The sequence below is a fragment of the Podarcis tiliguerta genome (assembly GCF_965153285.1).
Source record: "Podarcis tiliguerta genome assembly, chromosome: 2".
NCBI classification, from domain to species: domain Eukaryota; kingdom Metazoa; phylum Chordata; class Lepidosauria; order Squamata; family Lacertidae; genus Podarcis; species Podarcis tiliguerta.
In genome coordinates this window covers 103203152-103215635 of record NC_139535.1, presented here as the reverse complement: position 1 = coordinate 103215635, position 12484 = coordinate 103203152, and the positions used below count along the sequence as shown (strand labels likewise).

General features: G+C 43.7%; 1 protein-coding gene across 1 annotated transcript; it reads right to left on the bottom strand.

The window, feature by feature from the left end:
* Window positions 1–461: 461 nt before the first annotated feature.
* Window positions 462–12258, bottom strand: COIL (coilin). The gene is made up of 7 exons (XM_083427565.1): window positions 11963–12258; window positions 9286–10450; window positions 8482–8568; window positions 5496–5543; window positions 3271–3340; window positions 2598–2686; window positions 462–673 (listed from the first exon to the last, which is right to left on the bottom strand). The coding sequence occupies exons 1-7, from the start codon at window positions 12220–12222 to the stop codon at window positions 584–586; spliced, it is 1809 nt and encodes a 602-aa protein (XP_083283691.1). The 5' UTR covers window positions 12223–12258; the 3' UTR covers window positions 462–583.
* Between the last annotated feature and the right edge of the window lie 226 nt (window positions 12259–12484).

Sequence of the window (12484 nt, the reverse complement as noted above, 5' to 3'; positions counted from 1 at the left end):
ATTCGAACCGCCAACCTGATCGGCAAGCCCAAGAGACTCAGTGGTTTAGACCACAGCGCCACCTGCGTCCTTTACCTTTACTGCATGTATAGTTTAGCTTGCTAAAAGCCAACCTTTCCCTCCGTGAATGAGGAATGAGGAAGCCGTTGCAGACCGTTTGTGAGCTTTTACACCCATCATGGGCCAGCTAGGTTGCAGGAAGTATGTTTTGCATGCTTTCATAATACAATTGTATTACCTAATCTTGGAGAAGTTCTTTCCTCCCCCTTTTATTTTACCCATGGGAGAGACTCCCAACAAAATGTTGACCTCCCTATTGTTCACTTTAATGGAGAGGGCAGGGAGCTGATCAAGTTCCTCCACTGAAATAGACTCCATAGCCCTATGAAAATACTTGGCTCTTAATGTAAACATCTCAGAACAAGCACCTGAACCATGGCACAAACTTTTCTTAAACCTCATTTCAGTTTTTGAAATCCTTTATTTTTTTTAGAAAAAAAAACCACAGCGATTTGCATACACTATCTTCAGAAACAGAAGGACAGCATTTCACAGACTATTTACAGATGAGTAACTTCACAGCTTAGGGATTTCCATTTCCCATGCCTGATTCGTTATTCGGAGGGTCAACTATTAGTCTGGGCTCAATCAATGCATCCCAACTTTCAGTTATCTAAAGGGGGGAAGAAAATGCATGTAAGACTCAACATGAGCAGATCAGATACACGCCATTTCACCAGCATTAACCCTTTTAAATAAATTTAACGTGATTAAAATATTTTGTATAATAAAACCAATTTTAACACACACTTGCCCAAGAGACAAATTGCTGAACAAGACCTATGTCTGATAGCTTTGAGACTGAATCGGTTTCTCTCCCTGGCTGCATTCAGGCATCATAATAAACATGGCAGGAATGAGTCTAGGCAAGCCTGAGGCTCCCTCCCAGTTCCCAGGGCATGTGACCATCAGGAGCTCAGAAGCCTTCACTTATTTTAGTCAACCTGTGGTTAAATTTCTATGACTTATTGAAACAAGCCAGCTTCGTGTACCTTGTTTGAAGTTGCCTCATTTCAAGCAAACAATAATTCGGGGGGGGGGGGGGGACAGATTGTCAGGGCTAAATGACACATAAAGCTGCAGGTCATTAAAAGCAGAAGCAAAAGCTTCCAATCTCATCCCTGTTGCCACGTTGGATAAGGCGTGTGTTAAACCCAAAGGTCACCTAGGTTTCTTCCTATCGCAATAATGTCAAAATGATTGCATGCTCTAAGTTAAAACAGTAGACAAAGTGCCAGCACTTTAGTATACTTGCATTGATTAAGCAGTATTTCGTTTGCACACAACATCTGAAACAATGCAGACTTCTATAAATATTAAAAATAGGGAACTAAACAGAGAATCTGTATTGGTACCAATTGTTTTCTTGGTGTGATTTTTAGTGTCTTAATCAACAGGAGAAGCAGTGAAACCAATGGATTGGTTTCATTTGGTCCGCTTTGAGTATGAGGGTTGCATTCAACACAGCACAAATACAATTGTTCCGTAAGCGTGAGGATTTCTCTGTGTGCAACGTCATGCTTTCCCTTCTCCTCCCCTCAATATGTTGCAAGGGTTCCCCCAACCTTCTAGAGCAGATTTGGTGAGGGCACAGAAAAGTCTCCTTGCACTAGTGGTAAATTTTGCACTAAAATGACTAGTTAGTTGAACGCTGCCCCAAATTATTTGGATATTGCCCTTCGAACAAATAATAATAATAAATAATAATAATAATAGTAATAATAAATTTATTTATACCCCACCCTCCCCGGCAAGAGCCAGGCTCAGGGCGGCTAACACCAGTAAAATTACAGTAAAAACATAATAGGGGGGGGGGCAATTTAAAATACATGTAAAAATGCAATTTAACATGCAGCCTCATTTTAAAAGTAGCCCATACATCAAAACCATAAGGGGAGGGAAACATAAGGGTCAAACTGAGTCCAAACCAAAGGCCAGGTGGAACAGCTCTGTCTTGCAGGCCCTGTGGAAAGATGTCAAGTCCTGCAGGGCCCTAGGCTCTTGTGACAGAGCGTTCCACCAAGTTGGGGCCAGTACTGAAAAGGCCCTGGCCCTAGTTGAGACCAATCTAACCCCCTTGCGACTTGGGACCTCCAAAATGTTTTCATTTGTGGACCTTAAGGTCCTCCGCGGGGCATACCAGGAGAGGCGGTCCCGTAGGTACCTGGGTCCTAGGCCTCCTCTATAAGGAGAATACACTTCCAATGTGGGTGAAAACCCTCCAGCACAGAGAATTCCAGCAGGGCTCAACAGAGCTCTGTTCCCTCATGTCTCCCCCGAACACACCTTGGCACATACAAATGCTATATTACAGGCAGTTGGGGGACAGTCTGGGATACCTCTCCTCTCTCCTCTAGCCTGTCCTATAAGGCAAGTAACTTGCAGTGCAAAGGGTTGAGAATCCTCCACGCACAGAGTCACTGCAATTGAGTAGAGAATGGAATGTGCCCTACGAATATGGTAAAAAATAAAAGGTCATTGGAATAATTTTAAAGGAGGCTCCTGCAATTAATTTCAAGAAAGTGCTACCCCCATACCTTCCTGTCATGAGATACAGCATATTCTATTCTTTCGGCTCCATCTGCAGACTGGTAAACCAGATCAAACTTCCCTGGCTCTTTTGAAACTTAAAAGAAGAAACAAAAACCACAACAAATACAATTAGAACATTCGTACAAAGGTATGGAGGTACTTAGAATATGACTGGAAGTTGCAAGAGTGGTTATGTAATTGGGGCTGCAATCCTATAACCACTTTCATAGGAGTAAGTCCCATTTAAGACAGTGGGACTTATTTCTGATGCATAAACAATCACACTGTAACGTGCAGTTAAAGCAGAATGGCGTACAATTAGTAAAGAAAAGTCAACTTTAAAAGAGAAGTTGCTGCCTTTCATATGAGAAAATATACTGGGATGTAGCCAATATTAGTTGTGAGAGCAGAACCACTAGAATGAACATGACTAACTTGGGTCATAGAATCATAGAATTGTAGAGTTGGAAGGGGCCCTAAGGATCATCTAGTCCAACCCCCCACAATGCAGAAATATGCAGCTGTATCATATGGGGATCAAACCTCCAGCCTTGGTGTTATCAGAACCACACTCTAAACAACTGAGCTATCCATTAATTTCAGTGGGTTTACTCCAAGTAGAACTTGCTTGAATACAACCGATAGTCACATTCAACTCTGAAGTTGCGTATCTCTTACCTGATGAGAAAGAAAGAATTTCAAGTTCTAGCTGTTTGTTAGCAGGATTCCAACTGACAATTTTTCCTTCCTTGAAAAAGAAAAAAAAAAAGGAGGAAAAGCGATGTTTATTCTAGATCGAGAGCAAATGGACAAATGTCATCTGTCCCACATTCCAATCCTGTACAAATTGCAATAAGGTAAAGGTAAAGGGACCGCTGACCATTAGTTCCAGTCGTGGCCAACTCTGGGGTTGCGGCACTCATCTGGCTTTATTAACCGAGGGAGCCGGTGTACAGATTCTGGGTCATGTGGCCAGCATGACTAAGCAGCTTCTGGCGAACCAGAGCAGCGCACGGAAACGCCGTTTACCTTCCCGCTGGAGCGGTACCTATTTATCTACTTGCACTTTGACGTGCTTTCGAATTGCTAGGTTGGCAGGAACAGGGACTGAGCAACGGGAGCTCACCCCATCATGGGGATTCGAACTGCCAACCTTCTGATCGGCAAGTCCTAGGCTTTGTGGTTTAACCCACAGCGCAACCCACGTCCCACAAATTGCAATAGATCGGCATAAATCCTTAGAATGCCATTATATACACAAGTCAGTTCTGAATGTTCCGTCACACTCAAGGGTGACCCAGGAACAGAACTCACGGACGGGGCTAAAGATAAGAGCAGGCTTGATTCTCAGTAGCAGGCTCAACAGAGACAGAGCAGCATTAGTCCATGCCTGATCTGCTTTTGTCTATCACATGTACAGTGAATTAATACCATTTGTTCCTATGTGGGAAAATAACCTTTACACTTAAAAGACACTGCTGTAGCAAGGGCAAAACCTGATTTTTCTCCTTTAACCTTAATCTTCATAGGCAGAGATCCTCACAAAGAAATGCAGTATGTGTATGTGTGAATTAACAATTTCACACTCAAGAATTGAATCGGAAGCTAGGATAAGCACAGAAGCAGCTTCAAATTCTAAACTCCTCTTATGGAAGAAACTGCTCCCTGTCAAGAAAATGGGGTCATTCCAGAGCATCTCCCCCCCCCCCCCCGTCACAGGTGCTGAGAATGCTCCTTTACTTTCTCCTAAGTAACTGAATGTCCCCCTGCACAGGCTTCTGGCTATACACCAGGGTTTCTCAAACTTGGGTCCCCAGCTGTTTTTGGACTACAACTCTCATCACCCTGAGCTAGCAGGACCAGTGATGATGGAAATTGTAGTCCAAAAACAGCTGGAGACCTAAGTTTGGGAAACCCTGGTATGCACTATGAGACTGTATGGTACAATGGTTATAGAGTGTTGGCCTATGACCTAGGAGACCAGGGCTTGAATGTCCACTAAGTCATGGAGCTCCCTGGGTGACCTTGGGACAGTCACCGTCTTCCAGACTATCCTACCTCTCAAGGTTGTTGTGAGGATAAAATGGGGAGGGGAGAATCACCTGTGTTGCCTTGAGCTCCACGGAGTAACAGGTGATATATAAATGAAACAAATAATCTGGATTCTTTCCTGCATAGTGACGAATTCTTAGCGAATGTATACAGACAAAGTTCGTGGAATGTTCATTTATTTTATTAAGCCACACAAAACAGAAGCTCATTTGGAAGATGAAGGCTCCCCCACTGGCAAAAAGTTAGCAGTGCATGTTTCTCTCTTTGCCTTTGCTCCTGGGCATTAAACGTATGATACTATAAAAGGGACGTGGGTGGTGCTGTGGGTTAAACCACAGAGCCTAGGACTTGCCGATCAGAAGGTCGGCGGTGCAAATCCCCGCGACGGAGTGAGCTCCCGTTGCTCAGTCCCTGCTCCTGCCAACCTAGCAGTTCGAAAGCATGTCAAAGTGCAAGTAGATAAATAGGTAAATGGGAAGGTAAACGGTGTTTCTGTGCGCTGCTCTGGTTCGCCAGAAGTGGCTTAGTCATGATGGCAACATGACCCGGAAGCTGTACACCGGCTCCCTTGGCCGCAACCCCAGAGTCGGTCACGACTGGACCTAATGGTCAGGGGTCCTTTTACCTTTACTATGTAGTGGATTTTCTTGGGATAGTTCCCTTCCACTCTATGATTCTAAGAGCTTGGTGAATCCAAATTTGAACTATGCAACCTTCTGATGTGTCTCATGTTCTTAACCGTTATTAGAATAAACAATGAGAAATGGCAATTTTAAAAGGCCAAGATGCAATCTAGCTAAAAAAAAAAAAAAAACCATCAGAACACAACGAACAGTAGTCAGTCTCAATACCTTATAATCAGATACTTCAGGAGTGTAATTTTCAGTTAGCTCCAAAAGCTGTTGAAAGAAAATCAAACAGAAAGCATGAGACAAGCTGGTAATCCTTTTCCTTTTCTGGAAAAGCAACACAATTCCAACAAAAGAAGAATGGTTATTAAAATTAAGTGAGTATCTCAAACTAGTAAGACTAACAGAATTAGTAAGAAACCAACCAAGTGGAAAAATCAGGATGGGATGTCTTTGCAAATTATATGAGAAAAGCAAGTTCCCATAATTATGATTGGCTTAGCCTAGATTAAAAACTCCACAGGTAAACAAATTTTCTCTCCAAAATGTGTAAAATGATTATAGACAACCAAGATATGAGATTATAGGAACCATATAGTGGTCAAAGGAAGTCAATCTTTTTATTTTATTTTATTTCTTTGATGTATTTTTTCTTTCTTCTTTACTTTTTCTATTTCAAGTTCTGTATTTTTGGTATTTTTTGACATTTTGGTATTTTTATTTCATAATGTATTTTCTTTTGTATGTATGTAATATGTATAAAGCAATAAAAAAAGCAACAAAAATAAGCTGGTAATCCCAAGTGATGACGTCGTCCAAATAGGGCTGCAATCCGCACTCCACTTACCTGGGAATAAGACCCAATGAATGCAAAAGGATTTACTTCTGAGGAGACATGGTTAGGATTGTACTGTAAGTCCCCACAGCCACTCTGTCGTACGAAAATGGTCAGTAACCAAAGATCTTAGCAGTCAGCTCCAACCATGCTCCCTTTGGTCTTTGCTAACACCAAGGGATGTGCAACCAAAGTAACATTGATAAATGATCAGTGTTCGATGTTTTAATTTGCTGGAAACTGCCCAGAGTGGCTAGAGTAACCCAGTCCGATGGGCAGCATATAAATAATATATTTTTTTATCATCGTCGTCATCACAGGAAATGTGAGAGAACAATATAAATCTAAATTGGTTTTTTCGGGGGAGGGACCACACACACATTGATGCATTAATTTATCTAAACTGAGGAAGGGGGCACATCAGCTGATCTACTGTCCCCTTTATAAACATTTGAGGAATGAGATCATTACCCCACTCTTACTTGCCATCCCAGGCCACCCATCTGTGGCCACATTGTTCTTTCTTTTATCAGATCAAAATGATCAGACAACAGCTAAGGTTGCTAGGTTTATTGAGGGTGCAGTGAGATTAAGGACCACTATCTGAATGATAATCTTGGTCATTTGATTGCCCTTTTTTACCCATTGTTCTTTTTAATTGTACAGTGGTACCTCAGGTTAAGTACTTAATTCGTTCCAGAGGTCCGTTCTTAACCTGAAACTGATCTTAACCTGAAGCACCACTTTAGCTAATGGGGCCTCCTGCTGCTGCCTTGCCGCCGGAGCATGATTTCTGTTCTTATCCTGAAGCAAAGTTCTTAACCTGAGGTAGTATTTCTAGGTTAGCGGAGTATGTAACCTGCAGCGTATGTAACCTGAGGTACCACTCTATATATTGCTTGTTTTATGTTGCTATGGCCGTTGGCTAATGCGAATAAAGTTTATCTATCCATCTATCAGCTGATCTAGATGTCAGAATAATAGGAACTCTGGTCCTTATTCGCAAGTAATCAAGTCCCAGGTTCAGTCCCTAGTATTTAGAAGTTGCAAGGCTGGAGAAGCTTCTTCCTCAAGTCTAGAACTGTGGACAATAACCAGAGCAGACAATAGCGGGCTGGGCGGACATGTTGCCTGACTCCACATAAGACAGCTCTGAATGGTTTCCACTTAGGATGTGCCTGTTTGTGCATGATGATGAGGTCTCCACCTGACTATCCTTCTCTAGTAACATCTCTGATAGAGTATCTGCCTTGCTGGAACCACCTATTGATGCACCTATTGAGTGGCCGCCAAGACCATATAACAATGGTCCTGAAAGACCTACATAGACTCCCAGTATGTTTCCAAACACAATTCAAAGTGTTGGTGCTGACCTTTCAAGCCCTAAATGGCCTCATCCCAATATACCTGAAGGAGCGTCTCCACCCCCATCATTCAGTCCGGACGCTGAGGTCCAGCGCCGAGGGCCTTCTGGCGGGTCCCTCGCTGCGAGAAGTGAGGTTACAGGGAACCAAGCAGAGGGCCTTCTCGGTAGTGGCGCCCACCCTGTGGAACGCCCTCCCATCAGTTGTCAAGGAAATAAACAACTATCTGACTTTTAGAAGACATCTGAAGGCAACCCTGTTTAGGGAAGTTTTTAATGTTTGATCGCTTTATTATTATTATTATTATTATTATTATTATTATTCTGTTGGGACTGAATAAGTGAATAAGAGTGACTGGGGAAACCCAGCCAGAAGGGTGGGGTATAAATAATAAATTATTATTATTATTATTATTATTATTATTATTAATCCGATTTTGAGCCTGAAGGAGAAATTATGTTGAAAGCATCAACTTCATCAACCATGGTGGTTGCTCTCCATTTAACAACCGTTAGAGAAACGAAGTTTCGTATCTTTTCAGCCAGTCGGTATCTTCTTAGGATTTGTATTTTTCAGTTTAAATACACATTTTTAATTTAAGTAATTTACCTGAGTATTTGTGCAGTCTTCTCGGACTTCTGTTTGCAGTTCTTATTATGTATTGCACTCCTTTTTTCCAGCAAGGTTAACAGAGTGCAAGAAAATATTTAATCCACCCAAGTATATATGCAAACAGGCAAGAATATGACCTTTCAAGAATCATAGCCACCTAAAACAGATGCTTGAGGAGTTAATGACTTCATGCCAGAACTACGCTAACACTACAAGTGTGTATTTTTTAGTCTATCTCACTGTGCTAACACACCCATCATAAGTCTTGACTCCAGCCCTCAAATTCCTGCCAATGTTACTAGTGTCTTCCCTCCATACAGCTTGCAAGATAACGAAGAGCAGGATAAAAGTTATCTAAGCAAGAAGCAAGGAACAAAAATGTTTTGAGATTTCATACCTTAAAGGCAATTTTCTCTCCTACTTGTGGAGGAGCAGCTAACAGAGGCAATATGCTATAGTCCTTCTTGGGAGTTTCTGGTGGATTCTGTGAAACAACGATTAAATACATTATCATCCACAATCAAACCCAGTAAAGAGCATTAATGTGATATAGAGGGCAAAAGACGGCAGGGGAAAATTGCAGGAAAAGCCAGAGGCAATGAGAGAACTTCCACATGCAGATGCACTCTACCTGGGTTCCAGATACTGGGAACAACCAGGGATGGAAACCCACCATCTTCATGTCCTGCTCATCAGGTTTCAGAGGTATCTATATTTCCTCTGCAGGCGACAAAATGTGAAACCCAATGCTGCTGTTCCAATTGCTGAAAGTCTTCTGAGGCCATGGAAGTGTCTGCTAACATCTGGAAAATGTTTTCTTTCTCTATAACCTTCAGGTGTTAAGATCAGTAGAGGGGAAGCCACTGCCCTCAGAAGTTTTGGGGGGAAATCTGGGAAAGGGCAATATCTGTGGCAGCCCTCAAATTGTGGAATTCCCTTCCCACAGATGTGCATTTTACCTTCACTGTATGATTTTCATCATATGCTAAAGACACACCTTTTCATCTTGGTTTTTGACGTTTGAATGGATTAGTTTTTGTTACTATTGACTACTGATTTGTGAGTAGGGACCAATCCCACTATTGAAACTTACATTGGCCTGAATTCTTGGTGTGCTTTTTTCTTGGTATATTTAATAACAATAACTCCAACTTATTTAATGTTAATGGAGACTAAAGCAGGCCGTCGCCAGCAGACTCACCTGTATAATAACTGAAGAGTTTGTTGCTACTTCGTGCAACTGTTGCTGCTTTTGCTGCTCACCGTTGTAATTGTGGAAGAAGTTAGGATGCTCTTCCCTTCCTCTTCCCCGGCCCCTCATCAACCCACGACATCCACGGACCCTAGGCCCTCTCCAAAAGGGGTTTTCTCCTCTTCCACGACCCCGTCTGCTGTCGCTGGGACTTATTTCTGGTCCACAAGTGACAGCTGGCAGCTGTTTCCCGCCATTCCCTCCCAACGCCTGACTGACTGCAGAATTTGTCTTGGGTTTCTTAGCAGTGCAAGCCTCTGAGTCTGAGCTATCAGATTCTGAAGAGGAGCTTTTAGGTTTGCTCCTTGAAGCTGGGCCTCCCGCAGTTCCTTGGCTATTATATGGCGGCTTACTTTTCAAGTTATTGCTCTTCTGCTCCTCCTGCCCTCCTGAAGTAGAATCTGAATCTGAACTTGAGGACGGACTCTTGGCTTTTTTACTACATGCAGCCTTAGGAGGATTGCTGCCTTTAGCTGCAACTTTACCAGCCGATTTCACAGAAGAAGCCAGTTGTGGTTTGTTTACGTGCTGTGATGCCACTTTAGTTTGATGCGAGTGTTTTCGTTTTGCATCTGCTATATTGTGGTCACTCTCGCTTGATGAAGTGGAAGAGTCGCTTGAGGTTTCACGTTTCTTTGTGCCGGAATGTCCTACTGGGGTTTTCGTTGCACTTTTTTGGCTGGGGCTCAAAGAAAAAGTCTTGTTGGTCTTTTGTGAGGTGTTATTTATTTCTATGGCTTTTTCTTTTCTCCTTTTCTTTTTATCTCTAGCTGCCCCCTGCTCTTTTCCCCGGTCAACTTTTTTTTTAAGCTTCTTGGAATGGCAAGTACTAGCATCGCTCCCACTGTCTGTGGCAGATGATCTTCCGATTGCGTTTTTCCTTTTCTTAAGGGCCTTTGGGTCCTGAATGTTTGCAGTGCTCTCTTCCTGACAAGAAAGACGCTCACAGTTCCATTTGCCCTTCTTTGTTTTCCTGTGACCTTCATCTTCGCTGTCAGAATCTTTCACTTCCAACTTCTGCCGGCGTCGTTTCCTTCGTTTTTTTGATTGGTTACTAAAACCGTTGGCAATTTTATCATTGTCTTCTTCCTCGATAACTTCCTCCAATTTGACTCTGTCGGGATATCATGCAAGAGAAAGTTCTGTTATGATCATGGCATCATTTATACATTGTTACTCTAAAAACATCCATTCGTGCCAAACTTTAATCCTACACTGGCAAAGAAATCTTAGGGATTTTAGTTGAACAACCTGTTTGCAGTGTGTGTTTCATGTTCCTTTTTAACCAAGCCTTTGGCCGATCTGTTTGGCGTCCTATACCCTTTTAAAATGTGGCTCTTTTCTGAGGTTTTTTTAATTGGGTTGCTCTTTTTATTCTGATTATATATGTTGTGAGCTTTTCTGTGAACTGCCCTGAGACCTCCAGGGATTGGTGGTATAGAAACTCAATAAATAATAACCTTTAGCTAGCAACAGTATGCATAGTGCAGGCATGGCCAAACGTGGCCCTCCAGATGTCTGGGGACTACAATTCCCATCATCCCTGACCACTGGTCCTGTTAGCTTAAGGTTACCAGATTTTTTTCAATGAATCCAGGGGCACTTTTCAACTTCAATGGATTTTGTATGGGGACTGATTTGTAGAAACGGGGACTGTCCCCAGGAAACGTGGACAACTGGTAACCTTATGTTAGCTAGGGATGCTGGGAGTTGTAGTCCCAAAACCTCTGGAGGGCCAAGTTTGGCTATGCCTGGCATAGTGCGTATGTGTAAAAGATATCTGTAAGCTGGAGTTCATACCTTGGAATGTATTTTGCCTCTACTGTTCCTTTAAAACCAGGCCTTTGGTTGATCTGTTTGACATTCTATACTCTTTTAAAATGTGGCTCTTTTTGGGGTGGGGTTGGGGTTGATATTGGGCTGCTCTTTTTATTCTGATTACAGTGGTACCTCGGGTTAAGTACTTAATTTGTTCCGGAGGTCCGTTCTTAACCTGAAACTGTTCTTAACCTGAAGCACCACTTTAGCTAATGGGTCCTCCCGCTGCCGCCATGCCGCTGGAGCACCATTTCTGTTCTCATCCTGAAGCAAAGTTCTCAACCTGAGGTACTATTTCTGGGTTAGCGGAGTGTGTAACCTGAAGCGTATGTAACCCGAGGTACCACTGTATATATGTTATGATCTTTTCTGTGAACCACCCTGATACCTCTGGGTATAGAGCGGTCTACAAACTCAAATAATAAAACAACAATAATAATACCTTCTGAGCTCCAGATGGGGGGGGGGGAGTCCTACCACCCACCCCCAATTGACCCATCCTGTATTTTGCCAGAACAAAGGGGCGGGGAACACCCACCCAGCAGTTCTCAATCTGTGGGTCCCCAGAGGTTGTTGGACTACAACACCCATCATCCCTGAGCTCTGGCCTTGCTAGCTAAGGGTGATGGGAGTTGTAGTCCAACAACATCTGGGGACCCACAGGTTGAGAAAGGCTGCCCCTAAACATAAGCCACCTGCTGGTTCGTTCAAAGTGGGGCGGGTTGGGGGGCCCGAGGGCGACTCTCACTCCCACCCCCGACCCAGCCCTCTTTCTTTCCCACCCCCCGAGCGACCCTCTCAGCCCCACCGGAGAGAGTCGTTGTCCCTCACGATCCTGGCGCTCTCGGTGGGCGGCAGCAGCGCGCCGTCGAGGAAGAGGCTGAGCTTGGCGCGGCGGCTGAAGCCGAACTTGTCCCGGACGAGGCTGCTCAGGTCGGTGACGAGGCGCACCTGGCGGGGCTCCAGGAGCAGCCAGCACAGCCCGCAAGCCGGCGTCCCCGGGGGAGGGTAGTCGAAGAGCAGCCGGAGGCGCACGGGGGCCTCGCAGCCGCCGCTGGCCGCCGCCATCTTGGTGAGGGCGGGAGAGGAAGGTCGGGGAAAGGGAGAGTGGGAGGAGCCTCCGCTACGGCGCCCCGCGAGGGACGAAAAGGGGGGAAGCTATTGCCGGAGCACGCTGTTCTTTTTCTGATTTCACATTACGCTTTATTGCTTTTAAAAGTTGCAAGCAGCATGCGTCCTATTCATTGAATAAATAGTAAGAATCACAACCTTTCACACACATATATGCGTGTGAGAGAAAGAGGTGGACATTTTAAAAAAATTAAGATTT